The following is a 22,704-nucleotide window of genomic DNA, read 5'->3' as shown; positions in this document are numbered from 1 at the left end:
CCCCTGATTTCTTACCCAGTGGTCACTGGACCAGTCAAACTGAAGCAGTTCTGACACAATCTCGGTGCCCAGGGCTTTCCCCAGGGCTCCTGTGCTAGCTGTGGAGCACAGCACAGGAGGGCTGGGCTGGGAGGTGGTGGAGTGGCTTTGGGTGGTGATGATGCTTCTTCTCCATCTCGGCACTGACAGCCCATGGGGACCCTTCCATGTGTCCTGGTCCTCCCTTAGCACTCCACACATCACCCCATCAAGACCAACACCCTGATGGGCTCTCACTCCCTATCACTGCTACTCTGCAGTGTGGGCACTCACCTGCCTCTGTTCCCCCTCACCAGGAGAACATAGAGCTCGCCCTGGCTGATGCTGAGCCCAGCTCCTCTGGCTCCATAGCTGCTGTGGACCAGTCCTCACACCAGGCACTGGTAAGCACCTTCCACTCTTCCTTCCAGCCTCATCGTGGCAGCAGATGGGCAGCTTTTTGGCATTTTGGTGGTAGAGGGGAAGGAAAGGGGCTGTCCTGAATGCTTGGCCATGAGAGCATGGGTGCAAGTGTGTGTGCAGCCCACATACCTGGTGCACTCCCCAGCATGGTTCTCCCCTCTTGTCCTGGGAGCTGCCTGTGCTGTGGGCAGGGGGCTTGGAGACAGTGTGTGATTTCTGGGGTGCTCCAGTCCTCAAAGTGCTCTGGTCGCTGGGATGCTCTGGTCTCCAAGGTGCTCAGGTTCCTAGTGTCCATGGATCCCCAAGGTTCTCCCATCCCTGGGGTCCTCTAGTCCCCACTGGAGGATGCTGTAGAGACCAGGGGTGCTGCTGGCACCATCCCTGTGCTGGGTTTCAGCCCAGCACTGCATTCCCCACCTCAGTGAGATGCACTACCAGCGTGTCCCATATGCACTCTTTCACTTCTGGGAAGGGAATCACTAAATCCACTCATACCGTGTGAGGTTGTGTGCTCCCTGGGTGGCCCAAAGCCCTGTGTCACCCCGTGTCCCTGCCCTGGGGGACCCTGGTGTGCCAGACTGGCTCCCAACATGGTGACCCTGCAGGTGCGGTCTCTGGCCCGCACGGACGAAGCGCGGGGGCTGCTGTGGCTTCTGGAGGAGGAAGCGCTGCAGCCAGGGGGCAACGAGGACACCTTGCTGGAGCGGCTCTTCTCCTACTACGGACCCCAGGAAGGGGCCAAAAAAGGTATGGAGGGGGGCCTGGGACCATGGGGATGTGTCCATTAGACCTGAAACAACCTCTCTAGTGGAAGATGTCCCTGGGGGCTTGGAATGAGAGATATTTTGGCCTTCCAACCCAAGCCATTCTGGGATTCTGTGACATGTCCCAGTGAAACACTGGTCCCCAGGGCTGTGCCCACTGGTTCTGTGTTTCCCTGCAGGGCACAACCCACTACTCCCCAGCGACAAGCCCCGGCACTTCCTCTTGGGACACAACTCAGGGACCAACTGGGTGGAGTACGACGCTACGGGATGGCTCAACTACGTCAAGCACAACCCAGCCTCCCAAAACGCCTCTGTCCTGCTGCAGGAGTCCCAGAAGTGAGCAGGGTCCTGGGGTGGGAGCATGGCAGGGGGGAGAGGTGACGCTGGGGGGTGACATGCCCTCTGTGCCCTGCAGGAAGGTGATCAGCAGCCTGTTTTCTGGGCGCGGTGGGTCGGCGCTGGTGCTGTCGGGCTCGGTGGCGGGGCTGGAGGGGGGCTCCCAGCTGGCCCTGCGCCGGGCCACCAGCATGCGCAAGACTTTCACCACCGGCGTGGCTGCCGTCAAGAAGAAATCCCTCTGCATCCAGATCAAGCTGCAAGTGGTGAGTGAGGGGATGCCGAGGGGGATCCCCACATCTGGCTGTGGCATCTCCGCACGTCACTTCTCACCCTGCTCTGCCGCACCCACAGGATGCCCTCATCGACAGCATCAAGAAGTCCAAGCTGCACTTTGTGCATTGCTTCCTGCCCAAGGCGGGGGGCAGCGGGGACCCCCAGGCCGTGCTGTGCCGGCGGGTGAGTGGCAGCGAGCTGGAGCTGCCGGCAGAGCACTGCGAGGCCGGGCTGATGCAGCTGGACGTGCCCCTCCTGCGTGCCCAGCTCCGCGGCTCCCGCCTGCTCGACGCCCTCCGCATGTACCGCCAAGGTGAGCCCTGGCAGCAGCACCAGGGGATGGACAACTGGCTGCATCTTCTCGCTGGAGAGCCAAAGACCCCCCAGGAATCCCTTCAGCGCATGCCTTTGCTCTGAACTGTGGAGCCTCTCCCCAGGGCAGTCCTATCCCTGTCCCCGCTCTCCTTCTGGGCTGTTATCTTACACTGGGGACAGGCATGGCCTTAATTGGGCGTCTGCCTTGGTGCCACTGGTTCCTGGCAGCAATCCCATTGGCATCCAGCCCCTGTCCCACTGGAACGAGAGCCTCTGGGTTGTGCTCAGCAAAGCATTTATCGATACGTTGGCTGGCCAGCCACGGCTGAGGGTTTATTGCTTGGAGGCTGGACCCTCCTGCCATGATTGGAAATCTGTGCCACCTGCACACCTCCTGCATCGATGGCTGTGACCCGCAGACCGTGCCGGGGTCAATGTCCCCATCAATATCTCATTGTTAATTAAGATATGGAGGCTCAGTGCTGGAGTTGGCTGTGGCTCAGAGTGGAGCCAGATCAGGACTTGCGCAGGCAACACGTGTCGCTGCTCTCCCCCTGAGGAGGGATCTGGCCGCTTTTTTCTCAGATCCCAGCCAAAATTGCTGGAGGATGCAGCCAAGGAAAACCTCCCGGGGAGGCCAAGGGCATTCCAGTTATGCCTGACCCCATGGGGAGCTTGTGTCACATGGGCTGACCCTGTCAGCTTTCCCAAAACACGAGCCTCAGCATGTCAGGGCACGTGGGGCTGTCCCTGGCCATCCCCTGGGCATCCACACAGCCCCACTCTCCCTTGCTTCCCCAGGTTACCCCGACCACATGGTGTTTGCGGAGTTCAGGCGGCGCTTTGATGTCCTGGCCCCACACCTGACCAAAAAGCATGGGCGCAACTACATCGTGGTAGATGAGAAACGGGTACGTGCCCCATGTCAGAGTCACTGCTGCAGTCCAGAGTGTCCTGCACCTCAAAGTGCCTGGCCCTGACACCTTTCCCTCCCTGCAGGCAGTGGAGGAGCTCCTGGAATCGCTGGACCTGGAGAAGAGCAGCTACCACATGGGCTTGAGCCGGGTATGGTGCCTGACACCAGTGGGTGTGGGCAGAGCTGTGCGTCATGGCACGGTGGGACAGCAAAAGGGCAGCACTGTTTGCTCCCACCCACAGCATTCCTCCTGCCTGGGGAATAAAACCCCATGGTGGGACAGGACCGGTGGCTGCAGAGGGGAGAGACACATCCCCACCAGCGGGAGGGTGGCACGGTGTAGCTGGAGGGATGCAGGTACCCATCGCTGTCCTGCTTCCCTCCCACAGGTGTTTTTCCGGGCTGGATCACTGGCCAGGCTGGAGGAGCAGCGGGACACGCAAACCAGCAGGAACATCACCCTTTTCCAAGCGGCGTGCAGGGGCTTCCTGGCACGGCAGCACTTCAAGAAGAGAAAGGTTCGTCCCAGCGACTCTCCCCTCCCTGCTCTGCTGCACAATTTCGCCTAAAATGGGCAGTGCAGCCTTTCTGCGCCTCCTGGGCCAGCACCTCCTCCTCCCGCCTCCCCCCGAGCTGTGGGGGGCCAGGGGGAACCGGGGGGCCAGGGGGAACCGGCAGGGAGGCTGCTGGGCATCGCCGCGGAAGGATGAAGCCGCACTTCAGCTCCTACTTTTATCATTAGAGAAGGTGTAAAATAGGCATTTTACAGCACCTCACCTTCCCGGGATTAGCATTTAGAGGGGCTGGAGTGGATCAAACAGCAGATTTGCTGGTGCAATTAGCCCAAATGCTAATGAAGGGAAGCATGCTGGGGTGCTGGCAGGGATGCTGAGCACCCGCACACTTTGCTTTGCCCTGCTGGTGGCCCCGTGCTGACCCCGTGCCCTGCACAGATCCAGGATTTGGCCATCCGGTGCGTGCAGAAGAACATCAAGAAGAACAAAGGGGTGAAGGATTGGCCCTGGTGGAAGCTTTTCACCACAGTGCGACCCCTCATCGAGGTGCAGCTCACCGAGGACCAGATTCGTGGCAAAGACGTGGGTATCCGTGCTGGAGCATGCTGGAGGGCTTGGGGGAGCCTTATTCTTGGATAGGGCCCTGCAGTGGGGTGGGATGCAGGACCCCATGGTGGGGTCACATGCAGAAGCTGATGGTGGGGTGGGATGCAAGACCCTGCAGTGGGGTGGGAAGCAAAACCCAGGGAAGGGTGGGATGTAGTATCCTGTGGTATGTTGGGATACTGGATCCCACAGTGGGTTGGGATGCAGGAACTCATGATGGGGTGAGACACAGGACCACGTCTGCCCGAGCCCCGTCAGCGCCAGGCTCGAATTGCTCCCTAATTTGTGAATCAGCATGTCAAGAGCTGGCTGTTGCTTGAGCCCAATTACAAGCGTGGAGAATGGAAATGAAACCGTGTGCCGAGAGGCAAATGCGGGGGCTCCATTCGCATTGGCAACCAGACACTGGTGCACCCGCTGAGCACGGAGCTGCTGCCTGGCTCAGCTTTCACCCTGACCTGCTGGGGACAGGCACCTGGGTGGGGGCACCTGGGCAGGAGCACTTGGGCCCCCCTGCTGCCCCCCCAGCCTATGCTGGGACCGGAGGAAGAGGGAGGAAGATGTTAGCAGCCAGACATGCTTCCACAGCACTGGCTGGTGGTCCCTGAGCATCCTGGTGGGCCCCCTCCCTCCCCACCTGGGATGAGTGCACCCAAATCCTTCAGCAAGCTGCTGATGGGTAGAGTTGCTCCCACCTCCTCTCCCAGGGGATGTGGGTACCCCTCTGCAGCTTTTCTGGGACTGCCTGGTATTCTGACACCATTTATGGGGTTGAAGTGCTCATGACAGCGGAGTGGGTTGGGGAAAGTCCCTGCCCAGCCCTTGGCAAGGGAGAGGAGCCCTGGGGAGCCCCCACCCTGCCCATCCTGCGCTGGGGGGTGCTGGGGAGGGGCAGAGAGCTGCCAGCCTCCTACCCGCCAGCCTCTTCCCTGCGCCTGCCCCCTCCCTCACCACCCGCTCTGTTGCAGGAAGAGATCCAGCAGCTGAAGAGCAAACTCGAGAAGGTGGAGAAGGAGCGTAATGAGCTGCGGCTCAACAGCGACCGCCTGGAGAGCAGGGTAGGTCTTTGCCGCTGCTGGGATGGGGTATGGTGCCTGGCCCAGTCTGTGGTCCCATTGTCCCTGCCACCCCCAGATCACAGAACTGACATCGGAGCTGACGGACGAGCGGAACACTGGCGAGTCTGCCTCCCAGCTGCTGGACGCTGAGACGGCTGAGAGGCTGCGGGCTGAGAAGGAGATGAAGGACCTGCAGGTAAATGTGCCTCTCCCTGGCCTCGCAGTGTCTCGTGTCCCTTTCAAGTGCTCACCACAGCCACGTCCCCTCCCAGGCCAAGTACGATGCCCTGAAGAAGCAGATGGAGTCGATGGAGATGGAAGTGATGGAGGCTCGGCTCATCCGGGCGGCCGAGCTCAACGGGGAGCTTGACGATGATGATTCAGGTACTGTCCTGCCTCCAGTGCTGGCTGCTGGCACACCCTGCAGTGTCCCACTCTCCCTGTGCCACCCCCACAGCCCCTTGGTGACCACGTCTCCCCACACAGGTGGTGAATGGCGGCTGAAATACGAGCGGGCAGTGCGGGAGATTGACTTCACCAAGAAACGGCTGCAGCAGGAGCTGGAGGATAAGCTGGAGGTGGAGCAGCAGGGCAAGAGGCAGCTGGAGCGCAAGGTGAGTGAGGGCTCAGCTCTGGGGACTCCCTGGTCTTCTCAGCATGGCTAGGACAGCAGGGACATGGTGGCATCCCAGAGCCCTCACTGCCTGCCTGTGCCTGCAGCTGGCAGACCTGCAGGCGGACAGCGAGGAGAGCCAGCGGGCACTGCAGCAGCTGAAGAAGAAGTGTCAGCGCCTGGCTGCTGAGCTGCAGGACACCAAGCTGCACCTTGAGGGACAGCAGGGACGCAACCATGACCTGGAGAAGAAGCAGCGGAGGTGGGGACCATGTGCTGACTGCGAGGGGGACGTGGGGGACACGCCTCTGGCGAAGTGGCATTACCATTTTAGCAGGGATTTGGGCACCTCACCAGCTCCTACTTGGCTGAAGTGTCTCCAGCGGGATGGGGCTGCCTGAGTTGGATGTGTTTGTTGTGGAGGGGATCCCCATACCCTTTTGGGGGGCCCAGAGCTTAGTGATGCCATGTGGGGTCATGCTCCATGGTGGAGGTTGCTAGTGCCCTGTATTTCCACTCAGCACACGCTGCCATCCCGTCCCCTCTCCCAGCCCCAAAGTTTGCTAACGTTATTAAGCAGCAGGGACGCTTTCATCTCATTATGGTAATGATCACACACACAAATACAGCGAGAGAATCCAATCTAATTAATTTCAATTTCCGCGGATTGGAGTCTATGCTAATGCAGCTGTTTATTACCCAGCACAAGGAAAAATGGGGATTAGCTGCTGAGGTGTTTAACGCAGGTCACAAACTCAAGCACAGGGTTGTTTTCCAAGCCCCAGAGGCAGTGATTTCGGAGCAAACCCGGCTGATCCCATCCCAGGGGCACTGGGAGAGACTGCCATGGTGCTGCTTGGCTACAGGCTGTACTGAACACTCCTTCAATAGGAGCTCCAGGGGGTCATGTGTCCCCTCTGGGGATGGGACTGGTGCCATGTCACGTGGAATCCCAGCACTGGGATGCAGCTGTGGGAGCCAAGGTGCCACAAGAGCCCATCTATCCTAGAGACCCCTCCATGTCCTCCTTGGTGGGTTTGGTGTACCCTTGGGGTAGCCAAGCCCCTGCCATTGGTAGCCACAGTTCCATGGGCACATGCTGGTCCTGGAGAACGGCTGAGGTGCTGCTGGGGTCGGTGCTGCACTCCCCATTAGCACGGAGTGAAGGTGTCATAAGGAGAGTCTGAGTGACTCGTGTCGCCGTGCTGGCAATTAAAGACTCATCACCAGCGTGTTTCACACAAGAACCCAGCAGCACACTGCCCTTCCCAGTGCTTGCTGCTGAGGGAAGAGGACGCTGGGTGCAGTGCCCCTGGCATAGGGCTGAGGATCAGTCCCCGGGGTGCTGGGTGCTCACCCCACTCTCCCCATGCAGGTTTGACAGTGAGCTCTCACAGGCACATGAGGAGGCACAGCGGGAACGCTTGCAGCGGGAGAAGCTGAGCCGAGAGAAGGATGTGCTGGTGGCTGAGGTCTTTGGCCTCAAGCAGCTGCTGGAGGTGAGTGGCCCCCGGACCCTCCCCAGCCTCCCAACCACTGGAGCCTCGGGCTGATGGTGACCCCGTCTCTCGCAGGACAAGGACTCAGACATCACAGGGCTGACACAGAAGGCAGAGGCGCTGGAGGCAGAGCTGCAGGACATCTCCTCCCAGGAGTCAAAGGATGAAGCCTCCCTGGCCAAGGTGAAGAAACAGCTGAGGGACCTGGAGGCGAAGGTCAAAGACCAGGAGGAGGAACTGGATGAGCAGGCTGGAACCATCCAGATGCTGGAGCAGGTACGGCAGGGAGGGGCGAGGTTTCTGGGTGGGGTGGTTTCATGCAGGGCTGTTATTACCTGGGCCAGGCTTGCCTGGGAAGAGGAGGCGGTCGCCCTGAGCCCAGCGTCAGGCCCGGCATCACCGCGGCCGACACGGCTCCCGGCCCTCCGTGCCATGGCCCAGCAGGTCACCATGGGGCGGGCAGCCCAGCTGGCCTCAGAACGGGGGGTTTTCAGGGTGAGTGGTGACTGGAGAGTGCCATGGAGAGGTACCCACATCCCCTTTGCTCTAACCACACCCCCACCATTTGCAGGCGAAGCTGCGGCTGGAGATGGAGATGGAGAGGCTGCGGCAGACCCACGCCAAGGAGGTGGAGAGCCGTGATGAGGAGGTGGAGGAGATCCGGCAGTCATGCCAGAAGAAGGTAGGGCTCTGCTGTGGCCCCTTTGCCCAGGAGGGCCTGGGATGCATCCCCATGCCCTGGCCGGGTGCTGGGAGCTGCCAGCCGGGCACCGTCACGCAGCACCCAGCTCCCATGCAGCCAACCACAGCCCAGCTCCACCGGCCCAGCGGGTCCGACCAGTTCTTCTGCTGCCCAGGCCAGTGCATGCCGGGCTCTGTGCCTCTGGTTGTGCAAACACCCAGCTCGTGGGGTCACCCAGTGTCCCCAGGGGACACGTGAGGAGGGGGGTCATGACCCCTCCCCGCCACCCTGACCAGCTGCCCCCTGGCTGTCCCCAGCTGAAGCAGATGGAGGTGCAGCTGGAGGAGGAGTATGAGGACAAGCAGAAGGTGCTGAGAGAGAAGCGGGAGCTGGAAAGCAAGTTATCTGCTGTCAGCGAGCAGGTGGGTTGAAGGGCAGCTGGGCACCTGCCTTGCTTTGGGGACCTTGAGGTGGCCATGGTGGGGTGGACACCCCTCTGGCATGGAACCATGGCGAAGTTTCCCCTGCCACAGGCCAACCAGCGGGACTTTGAGACGGAAAAGCGCCTGCGCCGGGACCTGAAGAGAACGAAGGCGCTGCTGGCTGATGCTCAGATCATGCTGGACCACCTGAAAAACAACGCACCCAGCAAGAGGGAGATCACCCAGCTCAAGAATCAGGTGTGCATCTAGACACTCCTCATGCTGCAGGCTTTGAGGGACACAGGGTGTCCCTGTTCCCTGGCCAGGCACTGAAATATATCCCTGCAGCTGGAAGAGTCAGAGTTCACCTGTGCAGCCGCTGTCAAGGCCCGCAAATCCATGGAAGTGGAGATCGAGGACCTCCACCTGCAGATCGATGACCTTGCCAAGGCCAAGGCAGCGGTGAGTGGGTTGTAGTTGTGATGAACCATGGTGGGGCCATGCCCCATTTGTACCAGGGTGGCCCCACGCTGTTTGGAGTGGGTTTTGGGGGGTGAGTGCCCCATTCTTGGGATGCACTGAGAGACACGTGTGGCTCCCTGCAGCTGGAGGAGCAGCTGAGCCGTCTGCAGCGGGAAAAGAATGAGGTGCAGAGCCGGCTGGAGGAGGATCAGGAGGACATGAATGAGCTGATGAAGAAGCACAAGGCAGCTGTGGCCCAGGTGAAGGGGAAGCAGCAGCTGCACCCACTCCACCCACTCAAGATGTCTCTCTTGGAGCCAGCACAGTGGGATCCCCACTGATGGCCCTGGTGTGTCCTGCAGGCATCCCGGGACCTGGCACAGATGAATGACCTCCAGGCACAGCTGGAGGAGGTCAGCAAGGAGAAGCAGGAGCTGCAGGAGAAGGTGAGGATGCACCCTGAGTGAAGCTAGGGCAATGAGGAGCACCCAGAGACCTGCTGCCCACGCCATGTGGGGCCCTCTGCACTGTGGGGGTGCAGAGCAGTCCAGTGGGAAGCTCTCCATCAGGATGGGAGCAGCATGGCCAGCAGCTCTCCTCCAGGACAGCATGGCAGGGGGGCAGGGTGATTGTGGTTGAGGCTGAGGCTGTGCCCTCTCCCGCAGCTGCAAGGTCTGCAGAGCCAGCTGGAATTCCTGGAGCAATCCATGGTGGACAAGTCACTGGTGAGCCGGCAGGAGGCCAAAATCCGCGAGCTGGAGACCAGGCTGGAGTTCGAAAGGACGCAAGTCAAGCGCCTGGAGGTAGTCATGGTGCTCTCCCTCTGCTCCAGCTGGGACAGGGGTGCAACAGGACCATAACAAAGCTTCCTGAGGGTCTGCTGAGCACCTCCCCTCCCCAGGACCCACCACGCTGCAGCCCTCCCCCTCTGGCAGCCCACCCCTGTCTCCACAGGGAAGGCTCCCTGCAAGCACTGATAACAGTAATCCACCGCCCAGCTCGGCAAAGTGCTGCTCTTTCCCTGCATCGACTTAGGGAAATTATAGACTCCCCAGTCCTGCGAATGCAGCCTGTTTTATATTCTGCCTCCGCAGCTCTGCCAGGGAGCGCGGCAGCTTAGCTCTCCTCTTCATATTTTCCAAGCTATTATTTCCTTCCCCACTCTCTCTGCCGGGGCCATAAATATGCAGCGGCTGGCTCAGTGGCTGGGGAAGAACGGGAGCTATTTTTTCCCTACGTTACATGTTTTAATTACTTCACACACAGTTAAATCTATTTTTCCAATTCAACAAAGCCCTTGCTGTTGTTCTGCCCCTTCCCTGGCCCTGGGAGGGGGTGGTTTCTCCTCCATCTCCTTGTGTGAATTGACGGGAGTGGAATCCATCCTCACATCATCCCCTGGTGGGTGTCGGGGTGAGGGTGGACCTGCAGGGTGAGAGGTGGGTGGGGATGTTTGGGGTGACCCCGCTGCTTGGCAGAGCCTGGCCACGCGGCTGAAGGAGAACATGGAGAAGCTGACGGAGGAGCGGGATCAGCGCGCGGCCGCCGAGAACCGGGAGAAGGAGCAGAACAAGCGGCTGCAACGGCAGCTCCGCGATGTCAAGGAGGAGATGGGCGAGCTGGCCAAGAAGGAGGCAGAAGCCAGCCGCAAGAAGCACGAGCTGGTGAGGCACCCATGGTAGGGCCAGGCAGGGGACAAGGGGGTGTTCCCTAAGGAATGTGGCTCATCCCACTCCCTCCTTGCAGGAGATGGACCTGGAGAGCCTGGAAGCTGCCAACCAGAGCCTGCAGTCAGACCTGAAGCTGGCCTTCAAGCGCATCGGGGACCTGCAGGCAGCCATCGAGGATGAGATGGAGAGTGACAGCAATGAGGACCTCATCAACAGGTGAGGGCAGCTGGGACCGGCTCCCACGCATCCCTGGGGGTCACCGCTTGCCCTCGCCACTTCAGAAATGCCATGGAGACCCCTTGGCTCTGCCTGGCCCTGGCAGGATGCTGTCTGTGCATCCATCCATGCATTGTGCACACGTGCATCTGTCCATGCATTCGTGTCTGTCCATCTGTGCATCGGGCACCTGTGCACACAGGCATCGGTCCGTGCATCTGTGCATCCATCCCTCCGTCCACCATCAGCCCCCATGAGTTTCAACCACTTGTGGAGGTGCATGAAATGCATCCAGAATCCTGCCAGCTGGCTGGAAACAGCCCAGGGAGCCCCAGGAGCCAGGGCAGCACAAGCTGGCAGGAGGTTTGGGATTGCTGGGATCCAGCCCAGCCCAGGATAGAATTATAGAATCATACAATTGTTTAGGTTGGGAAAGACCTCTGAGATAATCGACTCAAGCCATTAACCCAGCGCTGCCATGTTAGCACTAAATCATGTCTCCAAGTGCCACATCCACACATTTTTTTAATGTTTCCAGGGAATGACTCCACCATTTCCCTGTTAAAATGCCTGACCACCTTTCTGGTGAAGAAATTTCCCCTAATATCCAAGCCAAACTTTCCATGGTACAACTTGAGGCTGTGTCCTCTTGTCTTGTTGCTTGTTGCTTGTTCCTTGGAAGCAGTGCCCAACTCCCCAGGCTACAACCTCCTTTCAGGAAGTTGTAGGGAGTGAAAAAGTTCCCCCGATCCTCCTTTTCTCCAGGTTGAGCCCCCCCCAGTTCCCTCAGTTGCTCTTCATCAGACCCTTCCCCAGCTCTGTTGCCTTTCTTTGGATCACTCCAGCACCCAACCTGGGATGCTGGGATCCAGCTGGATGCAATCCCACTCCAGGGGCACAGGGCAACCTCACCTCCCTCCCCTGACCCTTCCCCATAATTTAATTTGCCCACATCTGTTTCCCACCCACTTAGTATTTTTTTTTTTTTTTAATTTTCCTTTCATTTGATTTCTTTTCTGTTGTGTTTCTCCCCCCCTGCCCCCTCCAACCCCTCCCAGTTTGCAGGACATGGTGGCAAAGTATCAGAAAAGAAAGAGTAAACTGTGAGGAGCATCTCTTTCCTTCCTCCCCTAACCCCCACCTCACCCCCAGGGCCGGGGTCCCGCATGCCACTGGCCCAACTCTGCATGCCCTAACAGCACCCACGGCGCGGCACAGCACGGCACATAACCACATCCCACGCATGGGGACGGGATGAGCCCCTGGGATGGGGTGGGGGGTGATGCTCTGCCGTGGCTGATGACAAATGTGTCAGCATGGGGCAGCAGTGGAGCCCTGCTGCCACTAATTAATACCCACGTCACTCCTGCAACCCGGGTCCTGCTTAACTAATGGCATGTTTGCCTGGACATAAACTGTGTTTGATGTGGAGCTTAATTCCATTGATCAGAAAACCTTAGCTACCCCCAGAACTTGTTTTCAGGGCTTGTTGGGGTTTTTTTGGTGTTGTTCTGTGGTTTTTTTTGTTGGTGAATTTTTTTCCCCCCAAGCCCAGTGTTGCTGAGATATTTTGCAGAGGAGGGAGATGCACAGGATGGAGAGGAGCTCATTGCTCTGACTTTAATGTCCCTTGTGCTGTTTGCCTTCGTTCCCAGGCAGGGAATAAGCCCCAAACCAGGTGGATAAAAGGCCATTTAAGATCCTGTGATACATCCCATCCTTTCCTTGGAGTGGCCTGGTGGGAGCAGGGTGGCAAGGGGGGACCACACTGCTTCAATTTCCGTATAGATCCCAAGGGTGCTACCATAGCCCTAATGAAAGCAGTAAGCAGTGAGGTATTAAGAGAGATTTATTCAGGGATGCTTTTAGCGTGGAGGAATGGATTTTGCAATGCAGACAGCACCTTCTTTCTAAAGGCAATCAATATGGTTACGAGCGGCCGTTATAAATTAGACGGTTTAAGCCAGATAGGGCTTTTTTTACGCTGGGACGTAAATCAGGGGCTCTCGGGCATGGCAGGGCTGTAAATCTGCCCAGTGTGCTCCTGCGCCCGCCGTGCGGGAGTCGTTTCTGTTCCGCCTGCTAAACTCCTGTTTACCCGGGGCCATCAGCATTGCTCTTCCCCGCTGTAAGTCTGCACTCGACGGTGGCCTACGAAATGAACCCACTTATTTCCTTCCCAGTCCTGGAGCTGGAAATCTCCTGTGTTTCTGGAGCTGTGCCCTGCCTGCTGCCCCAAAGCCAGGCCTTGCTGTCTCCAGCTCTGGAGCCATGCAGTGACAGGGAGATGTTTGGCAGAAGGTGCAGGAACCCCTTGGGCAGCCACAGGGGTGGTTTGGGGGTGCTTCAGGGAGCCCTTGGCTTGCAGGTTGAACCATGTGTGTGCAGATTATGTCCCACAGATGAGGAAGAACCATAGGAAGGGGTTTCACCCGCATCAGGGTACACAGGCAGTGAGTACTGGAGAGGTTCAGTGACTTCCAGTGCACTTCCATCTCTTGAGCACCCAAAAACTCACTTGCCCCTTGCTGACCTCTTGCTTTCTTCTACCCTCACCCGCTCCTCCGGCAGTGATGGTGACTCAGATGTGGACTCAGAGCTGGAGGAGCGTGTGGATGGGGTGAAGTCTTGGCTCTCCAAGAACAAAGGCTCCTCCAAAGCGCTCTCGGATGATGGCAGCCTGAAGGGCAGCAGGTGGGTGCAGGGCTGGTGGGCACAGGGCTGGTGGGCAGAGGATGGGCTGAGCTGTGCTGGGACATGGACAGGGCTTGTGGCTGCCCGGGATGTGGCGTTTGGTGCTGTGTTTCCACCTGGTGCTTGTGTGGATGGCCAAGGAAGGGTTAAGCAGCTCTGTCTCCACTGGGGACATGTGTCCCCCCACCCAAGGGAGCCTCCCTGGTCCCCCTTCCCTCATCCCACCCTGAAGGCATACAAGGCATCCACAGCCTCCACCCCATCTGCCTCTAGTGCTGGGCTTTAGCTCTGTGCAGCATTCCATCACTCCAAGATTGATTCCCTGCTCCATCCTGCCCTTCCCTGTAGCCCTACCCCATCCCTCCCCACACCTCTCAGAAAATGTTGGCAGAGGCGGGGGACCATGCCCAGGTGCACCCACGGCATGGGGCAGGGGCACACAGCCCCACTCCCCTTCCCCTTTCCCCTGGAAAGCGCTTGCCTGCTGAGCGCAGATTGCTTTTATCCAAACCCAATTTCCTAGCAGGGCTCCAGGAGTCCCAGGGGACTCCCTCCCTCTGCCGAGCAAGGGGGAAAGATCTGAGCTGGTTTCTGTTAATTGGTTTAATTTATTCAGCGGTGCAGATGTAAAACATTTTGTTATTGGAGATAATTCCACCTTTTCTGAAGTCGGGAATCAAACGCAGCGGCTCCAGGTAGCCGACAATGAAATAAATTGAAGGCAACACTTTAAAGGGGAATCAAAGTGCTGGGCTAGAACAATTCCCACATTTACATGACATTTTTTTCCACGATGCCATTTCCCGCTGACGCACATTGCCGAGGCCGCTTCTCCCGGCCCCTCCCTCGCCGCTCACCTCCGTGTCTCTCTTGTCTCCCGGTGCGTGCGGGGCGCGGTGCAGGTCAGCCCCTCCGGACGGCCCCGAGCCCGAGGAGCGGCCGGTGTCCGTGCTGAGCTCCCTCAGCTACAGGAAGCGGCCTGGCCTCAAGGACTCCATAGGCGGCCGCGGGGATGAGCAGACGCTGTTCAGCGCCCTGGGCGAGCGGCCGCCTTCCCCCGAGCGCCCTCCGCGCAGGGCGGCCCGCGGCGAGCCCCGGGACCGGGCGGCCGTCATCACCCGCGCCTTCGCCGACGCCAGCGGCCGGGCTCGCCAAGGGCTGGACAAGCGCTGGTCCCTCTCGACCACCGACGTAGAGAAAGCCTCTGTCGCCTCCGCCCCAGTGAGCCGCGTCTCCTCCGCCTCGTGGCGCGGGCTGGAGGACGGCGATGATGGGGATGAGGGGTGCTCGGTGCTGAGCTTCGCCCTCTCCAGCCCCGGCAGCTTGCGGAGCCGGCGCGGGGGGCCCGAGGACCGCCCTGAGTCGCGGCTCTCCCTGGCCCGAAGCCGCCTGGATGAGGCGGACGAGAAGTGCCGCGGGCAGCCCCTCCTGGGGCGCAGCTTCTCCGTGCCCCCACGGCCCCGCAGCGCAGCGTCCGAGGAGGAGGGTCCTGGGGACCCCCGTCCCGTGCGGCACCGCTCCTACCTCGACCCCGACCTGGAAGCCGCCATCCAGGAGGTGCTGAGCTACCGCCCGCTGCAGGCCAGGGGCTGCTCCAGCCCCGAGGCCGACTCGGGGGATGATGGCCGGAGTGTCCGGAGTGTCCGGAGTGTCCGGAGTGCGGCCCCTCTGGGCGCCGCTGACCGCCCCTCCGGCAGCCTGCGCCGCTCCGCATCCGCCCTCGACTTCTCCCGGCACAGCTGCCGGTGCCGCAGCAACTCGGGCTCCTCCGAGGAAGAGGAGGAGAGGAAGAAGAAGAGCTCCAAGAAGCATGCCAAGAAGAGGAAGAAGAAATCCAAGAAGAAGAAGAAGAAGCAGCAATCATCATCCGAGTCCAGTTCCTCCTCCGAGTCCTCCTCCGGCTCCACCAGCTCCTACCGCAGCACCTCCAGCGTCAAGAAGGGCCCGAGAGGGGCGGGGAGCGAGGAGCCGACACGTCCTGCTCGGGACAAGAAGGAGGAGAAGCAGCGGAAGAAGCAGGTGGATAACCTGATGATGAAGTACCTGTACCGTCCCGAGAGCGACTGAGGCAGGAGGTGGGAGCGGTGTGTGCCGTGCAGCATGAACCTCCCCGTGTGCCACTAACTGCTCGCCTTAACCCTCTCCTGACTCCTGCAGCTCTCCTCCGCCGGCATGGGGCACCCCGCCATGGGGCAGCCCTCTGTGTGTGCCCGCAGCAGCCCTGCTTTGGGGTGCTGCAAGGCGTGCTCAGCGCATCTCCATCCGTGGGGAGATCCCGGCAATGTCCTCAGCAGGACCGGCAGCTGCCCGTGCTGCAGCGTGTGCAGGGTTAGCAGCTGCGGGACGCCAGGGAGTGCTAATCCCCTCCTGGCTCCCCAGCCATCGGCCAGGACACGTCTGGATTTATTCCTTCAGGAAATTTTTAAGGGTTTGATGGGCAGTGCAGCCCCCAGGGGCAGAGGGGAGTGGGATGGGTACTAACATGCACCCACTGCAGTGTGTGAGCATGAGGGGAGACAGCACCCGGGGTGGGGGGACCCAGATTGGGCTGCTGGGGCTCAGAGTGTCCCTGTGCCCTGTTGAGTACCTGTGACAGAAATTCGGGGTGTGAATGGCATCAGGCTGCAGGACTCTGGAGCTCTGCATGCTGTTTGGTGCAGAGAGGGTGTGTTTGGGCTCGTTGGCAGTGATTTCAGAGCAGGCTTCAGCCTTTCTGGTGGCTTGAATAGGAGAATGGCTGGGGGAAGGGAAAAGAAGCCTTTTGGAAATGTGGTCACCTTGGCCTGCCTGACCCACAGGAAGGGAAGACATCATGGGGTGCCGGGGAGCAACACCCCCAGCACCCAGCCCTGGGCTCGGGTACAACCGGGACCCTCAGGGTGTCTGGGAACACTGGTGTTGGCATCCAGAGCCATGAGCCATTTCCTGGGCAGGCACAGCTCGGCCTCACTGCAGAGCAGGGGCTAGCTCAGCACAGCGAGGAGTTGTTTGCAGTGAGGCATGTCCCAAATATCTCAGAAAGAATAAAAAAAGGAGGCAGTCAAGGCTCCATCCAGCTGGTTGCCAGCGTGCTGGCTCACCACAGCTCCAGCTGCAGCCGGAGGGGAGTTGTGCTCAGCAGCCAAGCCATGCTGGGGGACATGGAGCCCCTCGTCACCCCCTCTAACCCCTCTCTCTCCCACAGCCCCACGAGCTCCCGGCACACCTTCACCTACGACAGATGGGACGATGAGCAGGACGCCGGGGACAGCACACGTCGCTCCTCCCGCAGCTCCCCCAGTGCCAGCGAGGCGGAGAGCAGGGCTGCCGAGACCCCCGCCTAGCCCCCAGCACCACTTCCCACCGCCCCGGGAGCGCTCGGCTCCGGGCAGCCGGTATTCCTTCTGCGCGGGGTGGGGGGACACACACAGCCGCCCCCCGGCCCCAGCCATGGGAGAAGCAGCCCGGCCGGCTCGCTGGCTGCACCCCCACCCTCCACCTCCTGTCTGTCCTTGGTGGCGGAGTCGGCTGCTCCGGCACCCGGGATTTATTCCTCAGTGCCTGCTGGCTCCTTGTTTTATAACTTAAACCCTCCCGTTCGGCGCCCTGCCGTCCTCTTACACCCCTTTTAGTTGAGCCAAAGATGTCTCTCGCTGGCCGGGCCCTGGGGAGCAGCCTGGCAGCCAGGAAGGGGACATGGGGACAGGGTCCCACGTGCCCACCAGGTTTTTGTCACCCCCCCTAGCCCCTCACCTCTGCCTGGCTGTTTTGCACTAGCCCAGCTGTGCATCTTCCCCCACCCCCCCTTTACTTTCAGTATGAAAATAAACATCATTTCTGGCTGGTGATACTGGCTGCTGCCTGCTCCTTGTGCCTGGGGGGGTCTCCCTCTTTTCGGGGGGTGTTTGCACGGTGGAATGTATCCAGCCCCAGCAAGGATGCAGGGCTTCATGGAAAGGCCAAGTCTGCCCTCTTCCTTGAACCTGCTGCACCCATGGGTGCTGGGGAGGGGAGGTGGGGGGGAAAGCCCTCGTGGGTGCCAGTGCTGAATCATTTATCAATCTTCATAAATATGCAGATGAGCAGCGGGACAGAGCCTCTGCCTGCTGGCATTAAATAATTAACACGGAGGAGATGATGATGTGCATTGCTGGCTGCCTGCACGGCTCAGCTTTGGCCCTGGCCGTGTGCTGTCCCCGTGCCACGTGCTGTGAGCAGCACCTGGCCCCGGGGACACCCTGCACCCTGGGGACACCCCTCACTCCTTGGCAGGTTGTTTCCCTTTCCCCACCATCTCTTGGAAGCACACAGGCCAAGCTCGGTGCTTGCTGCCATAAAGCCACGCTGCGCTAATGCGCTTTCATTAAGTGGGAGCGATCTAATGATAATAAAATGGCACATTTAACATTAAAACATTTAACTTGACTCCTAAGCGAGTGTGTCTCTCCACGCTGCTCCAGCTCCATCTTCATGAGGGTGACAAAGCTTCTTAATTTGTTCCCCAGGAGTGGGTGCTTGGTAGAGATGGCTTGGCACTGCATGGCATGGGGGTGCTGGGGTGTGGGGAGGCAGGGTACCAGGGTGCAGGGATGTGGGAAAGCAAGGATGCAGAGGTGCTGGAAGGGTGGAGTATGGGGACATGAGGATGCAGGGTATCTGGGGTGTGCATGCAGGAATGCAGCATGTTGAGAGTCCCCAGGGTTCAGAGAGATGGAGATACACAGGGGAGGTGTGAGGACACCAGGATGCAGGGACACAGCTGCAGGCCAGTGCAATGCCGTGGGGGAACGTCTGGAGCCCCACCCCTACTGTGCAGCCCTAAGCACGCCAGGGAAACGAGTGATGGCAAAGTGGGCCATGTCATAGGATGGCTCCTCACCCAGGCTCAGCTCACACAGCAACTTCCCCACCACTGGTGCCAGCTTGAACCCATGGCCTGTGGGAAGGAGAGGGAAGGTGGGGACACAGCCACCCCCGTGACCCCGGGCAGCTCTGGGGTGCTGGGTTGTGGGGGTGGCTGCCCTCACCTACCTGAGAAGCCGGCGCCAATGACGATGTTGCTGAACTTGGGGTGCCGGTCCAGGATGAAATCTTCATCTGGAGAGTTCTGGGGAGCCAGGGTGTGAAATGAGGAGACAGGGTGGAGAAGGGGTCCACCTTGGGGTAGGGGAAGGCTCAGGACCCCGGATGTTTGGATCTGTGCCCTGGGGAGGGTCTCACCGTGTAGAGGCAGGTCTCTATCACCGCTGGCTGGGTCTCCAGCCTGGGCAGATAGCTGCTGATGAAGCTGCTCAGGATGGCGATGTCAGGGCGGGGCGCACTCGAGGAGGCCTGATCCCGCTTCTCTGGGTCAGTGGGGCTGCCGTGGTGGTGGCACACCTGGAAGATAACTGGTCAGGGTGGGCTGGTTAGGGAATCCCCCCACCTTCAGCTGTGCCCTGCTCACCTTCATCAGACCTGGGTACTCAATGGAGGGCAGCCCGTAGATACCGTGGGGGGCTTGGCTCAGCCCCAGGGTCAAGAAGCAGGGACTGACATCACCCAAACCGGTGCTCCCAGGCTGCTTCTCCCTCCAGTAGCAGACATCGATGCGCAGGGGCTGGAATCACAGCGTTAGCTTGTCACTGTCGGACACGAAATGATTCACACGGACGCAGCTCGAGGCGTGGTGAAAGAAAAAGGAAGTTTATTTGTTCTTTCAGTATTTATAGGTTTTTGACAATGACCAGGGATTGGATAGTCAGGTTACCACCTTCCCAACCACTCTGGTCATGAGAGATGTCCATCAAAAGACATATCTTTAATGGAATGTATAAACACGTATGTTTGTAGTTACTTCCCTGGGAAAGTGGCTAGAAATTGTGAAAACAGTATCAAAAGGCCTGATTCTTAGGGCAACATTAGCTCTGGCCACGATTGTGCCCCCTATGCCATCAACCCTTACCTGCAGCGGCAGGCAGAGACCCAGTTGTTCCACGAAGGCACCAGTCCAGGCTCCAGCCGTGATGATGAGCCGGGGGGCTTGGTACACCCCAGCAGTGGTGGTGACAGTGACCATGGCCCCAGGTTTGATGTGCAGCACCTTCTCCCCATCCCGCAGGGTGCCCCCATGTTGGCAAAAGACCTCCTGCGTGGGGAGGGTGACAGGAGGTGGCTGCCGAGGGACTCCCATCCCATCCCATCCCATCCCATCCCATCCCATCCCATCCCATCCCATCCCATCCCATCCCATCCCATCCCATCCCATCCCATCCCATCCCATCCCATCCCAAACCATCCCATCCCATCCCATCCCATCCCATCCCAAACCATCCCATCCCATCCCAAAGCATTCCATCCCCTCAGCAGCACTTACCTGCGCTGCCCGCAGAGCCCGATCAGCGAAGAGCACCCCAGCAGTGCTGTCCAGCACGGCCACCTGGCCAGCTTGCAGCTGGAAGCCAGGGAAGCGCTGGGCCAGCGCCGCAGCGTCCAGGACCTCATCAACACCAAGGCTCCTCCTGCAGGCCTCCAGCTCGGGATCTCCCGCCGGCCCCAGCAGCACCAGTCCTGTCTGCCTGCATCCCACCAGTCACGACAGCTTGCCCTGCTTTCCCCGTGTTTGCTTTGCCCCTGGGGGAAACTGAGGCACGGTGACACCAGTGGTACTTGGGATGTGCAACACCCTGGTGCTGGGATGCGGGTGACAGGGGCAGAGTGAGATGCATGGGAGGGTCCGGACACTGACACACTCTGCCCGCTAAATACAGCAAGCGCCATCGGCCCTGACCCCGGCACCGGAGGATCATTTAAATCTTCATTTCCTTAATGACATTTCCTTCATGGGGCCCCATAAATTACCAGGAATTGGCAGCTGCCTGCCAAGGAAGCCACATCCCACCCAAAGGTCACGGTCCCCAGTCCCGCGGGGAGGGGAGGGTGCCTGTGTCCCTGTCCCCATCACCTGTAGAGGGTGGTGCCGGTCTCGGCCTCCAGCTGCTGCCAGAGGCGGAAGCTTTCGGGCATCATGCAGGAGTAATACTGCTGGGGGTAGGCGCTGCGGATGATGCGGCTCTGCCCATGCGAGCTGCCCCGAGAGTGGGGCAGGAGGAACTGTGGGGCAGAGAGGACATAGGGGTGAACACAGACATTGCCACCCTCGACCCCATGTGCGCCAGCACGGTGTGGAAGAGGGTACCATGGGACACAGCCTGTGCTGTCAACCACAGCACCGGGAAAGAGCAGGAAATGCTGGGGACAGGGGGTCCTGGCACTGGGGACTGCAGTGCCTGAGCAGCTCTGCTCCGTGCCGCGGTGGAGGGCAGCCAGGTCTGCAGGCACCCACCCCAGCCTGCTGGGAATGAGGACATGGCAGAATGGGGTCACCATACCTGCTCCAGCAGCAGAGTGTCCTTGTGGCGCTGGGCCAGGTGGTAGGCAGTGAAAGAGCCCTGGATGCCAGCCCCAATGACAATGACATCGTAGGTGGACTTCTGGGGCTGGCTTGGGGCAGCCATGTTCGCCCTTGTCCCTGTTTCTGTCTCTGTGGCCGCTGGGAGGTGAGCCAAGGGGAGGAACAGAGCAGAGTCCAGTGGAGCCTTGGCCACCTTCCAGCTCTGTCACCAACCAGGGCACCCAGGGGCACACAGAGGCCTGCCTACCTACCTAGGTATCTTCCTACCCCTTGGGGCTGGCTGGGCACAAACATTCTCATTCCCCCACCAACACCTGGTGCCACCAGGGTGGGCAGCTCAGCTGCTCAGAGTGCATGGGTGGCATATATGTGAAGGAAAACTACTTCCAATAAATCCCCCTTTCCACTGGTCACTGTTGGTTCCAGCTGTGGTGGGACACAAGGCTTCCATTCATGTGCCAATGGGAAACCCCACCTTGCTTCCAGGCAAACAGGGTTGTTTTTTTCTCCGGCACAATTTATTACAGCCATAAACCATTTCGTTGCCATCTTTTGTTGTTATTTTTTAACAGGAAATAGGGGTGATTTAGGGCTCGCCAGAGCTGCCAGGATGTGGCATGGTGCATTTTGCAAATCTGTTAAATTTTGGGGTGTGACTGGGTTTTGGGGACAATGCCCCAGAGTGGGGGATAACACAGACAGGGGCTGCAAGTTTTACCCACTGCTGCCATTGCCCCGTGCTGCTGACACCTATTTAGGGGAATTAATTTACTCTGGCTTCTGTGATGTAAAAGGCATTATTTACTGGTTAACTGTCATTATTATGAAATGTTAAATATCATTATTTATTATGCCACTTGCCTCTGGTGATGAATGAAGCACTGGGGAGCACTGGAGGCTTCCACCAGGTCATAGGGACACCCCAACATTGTGCAAAGGCAGAACTAGCAGCTCATAGCGATGGGGAGGTGACAGGAGGAGGATGGGCAGCACGGGCAGAGGTTGGGGTGCCCCCCAGACCTCTCATCCACCCCCCTGCCCATGACCACTGCTGCAATGAGTTCATCCCAGTCTCAGCATCACCACGATGCCCAGGGCTCTGCATCTCACAGGGCCCCGTTAAATCAGCACATCCTCGCTCGCCTTTGATGCTACAAATAATTCAGCAATTTCCCTGGGTTTCAAGCTGACTTTTTTTTGCTTTGAATAGCCCCTCTACTTGCTCTTCCTTTTTTGCTGGAAAGATGAAGAATAATTAATTATCCATGAAACGTTAAATGGTAGAAATGAACTCCTCTCCCTTTAGCAGTGTGGTAATAGAACGGATGGAAAAGCCTTGCTTGTGAGGTTACAGAGATGATGAAACCTTTGGTGGGATACAAATCACCATCCCCAGGGCTCTGTGGCACCCCTCAGGCCGTTGCTTTTGTTCTGCAGGTGACCCCAAGCAGGGCTGAACCCAGACATCAGGGACGTCTGCACCCCCAAAGCCCAAAAAGCAGCTGCAGAACCTCAGTTTGCCTTAGGGTGAATTTTTGGGGGTTCCCCCCAGCCCTGTGCCAAGGTCTCCATCATCCCTGCCATGTCCTCTTCTCCTGGCTTTATACTGACTGGAGGCAATGCTGAGTGGCATTTCTTGCTGCTGGAGTGGCAGCAAGAAATCCATTTCCCCAAGCAGCCGGTGTGGGCCAGGAGAGCTCAGTAAAAATGAAATATTCCCTGTGTGGGCTGGGTGGATGGATGGGAAAACTCAGGGCTGGCAATGGCATGGGGAGGGGGAAATAGGGGCTTGGGGAAGTGCCTGGCACAGGCTGTGAGAGCTTCTTCAGCTCAGGACGCGGCAC

At 59.2% G+C, this 22,704-nt stretch overlaps 2 protein-coding genes across 15 annotated transcripts in view; one reads left to right on the top strand and one right to left on the bottom strand.

Moving 5' to 3' along the window:
- MYO18A (myosin XVIIIA) overlaps window positions 1-17,315 on the top strand; it is a 36,534-nt gene extending 19,219 nt beyond the window's left edge. For 10 of the 14 annotated variants that reach the window (XM_086859306.1, XM_086859304.1, XM_086859302.1 and 7 more), the window contains 29 exons: window positions 336-422; window positions 1,047-1,188; window positions 1,385-1,544; window positions 1,624-1,810; window positions 1,899-2,133; window positions 2,937-3,046; window positions 3,135-3,200; window positions 3,441-3,569; window positions 4,005-4,148; window positions 5,141-5,230; window positions 5,307-5,426; window positions 5,503-5,614; window positions 5,717-5,844; window positions 5,951-6,105; window positions 7,219-7,342; window positions 7,418-7,618; window positions 7,914-8,024; window positions 8,342-8,446; window positions 8,558-8,704; window positions 8,795-8,908; window positions 9,052-9,168; window positions 9,271-9,354; window positions 9,574-9,711; window positions 10,387-10,572; window positions 10,655-10,794; window positions 11,853-11,897; window positions 13,366-13,488; window positions 14,391-15,563; window positions 16,673-17,315. In XM_086859306.1, coding sequence (XP_086715432.1) covers window positions 336-422; window positions 1,047-1,188; window positions 1,385-1,544; window positions 1,624-1,810; window positions 1,899-2,133; window positions 2,937-3,046; window positions 3,135-3,200; window positions 3,441-3,569; window positions 4,005-4,148; window positions 5,141-5,230; window positions 5,307-5,426; window positions 5,503-5,614; window positions 5,717-5,844; window positions 5,951-6,105; window positions 7,219-7,342; window positions 7,418-7,618; window positions 7,914-8,024; window positions 8,342-8,446; window positions 8,558-8,704; window positions 8,795-8,908; window positions 9,052-9,168; window positions 9,271-9,354; window positions 9,574-9,711; window positions 10,387-10,572; window positions 10,655-10,794; window positions 11,853-11,897; window positions 13,366-13,488; window positions 14,391-15,555 — 4,665 coding nt within the window. In that variant the 3' untranslated portion in view covers window positions 15,556-15,563; window positions 16,673-17,315. The remainder of the gene's footprint in view (window positions 1-335; window positions 423-1,046; window positions 1,189-1,384; window positions 1,545-1,623; window positions 1,811-1,898; window positions 2,134-2,936; window positions 3,047-3,134; window positions 3,201-3,440; window positions 3,570-4,004; window positions 4,149-5,140; window positions 5,231-5,306; window positions 5,427-5,502; window positions 5,615-5,716; window positions 5,845-5,950; window positions 6,106-7,218; window positions 7,343-7,417; window positions 7,619-7,913; window positions 8,025-8,341; window positions 8,447-8,557; window positions 8,705-8,794; window positions 8,909-9,051; window positions 9,169-9,270; window positions 9,355-9,573; window positions 9,712-10,386; window positions 10,573-10,654; window positions 10,795-11,852; window positions 11,898-13,365; window positions 13,489-14,390; window positions 15,564-16,672) is intronic. The other 4 variants (XM_086859308.1, XM_086859307.1, XM_086859305.1 and 1 more) reach the window with 2 other exon arrangements.
- Window positions 17,316-17,825: 510 nt separating this feature from the next.
- On the bottom strand, window positions 17,826-21,026 carry PIPOX (pipecolic acid and sarcosine oxidase). The gene is made up of 8 exons (XM_023946508.2): window positions 20,838-21,026; window positions 20,411-20,559; window positions 19,823-20,024; window positions 19,412-19,594; window positions 18,914-19,066; window positions 18,688-18,846; window positions 18,499-18,574; window positions 17,826-18,403 (listed from the first exon to the last, which is right to left on the bottom strand). Exons 1-8 carry the CDS (start codon window positions 20,961-20,963, stop codon window positions 18,273-18,275), a joined length of 1,179 nt encoding a protein of 392 aa, XP_023802276.2. The 5' UTR covers window positions 20,964-21,026; the 3' UTR covers window positions 17,826-18,272.
- Between the last annotated feature and the right edge of the window lie 1,678 nt (window positions 21,027-22,704).

Source organism: Cyanistes caeruleus, chromosome 21 (genome assembly GCF_971803275.1).
Source record: "Cyanistes caeruleus chromosome 21, bCyaCae1.hap1.1, whole genome shotgun sequence".
Taxonomy (NCBI): Eukaryota; Metazoa; Chordata; class Aves; order Passeriformes; family Paridae; genus Cyanistes; species Cyanistes caeruleus.
The sequence above is the reverse complement of the archived record's forward strand: the minus strand, read 5'-3'. Positions and strand labels throughout refer to the sequence as shown.

Bases quoted from the DNA above. Each gene is read 5' to 3' on its own strand.
- PIPOX (XM_023946508.2), bottom strand. From the start codon at position 20,963: ATGGCTGCCCCAAGCCAGCCCCAGAAGTCCACCTACGATGTCATTGTC. The intron at 19,595-19,822 runs GTAAGTGCTGCT...CTCCCCACGCAG, and splicing joins GGGCTCTGCGGGCAGCGCAG to GAGGTCTTTTGCCAACATGG. The intron at 19,067-19,411 runs GTAAGGGTTGAT...CTGTGATTCCAG, and splicing joins GTCTCTGCCTGCCGCTGCAG to CCCCTGCGCATCGATGTCTG.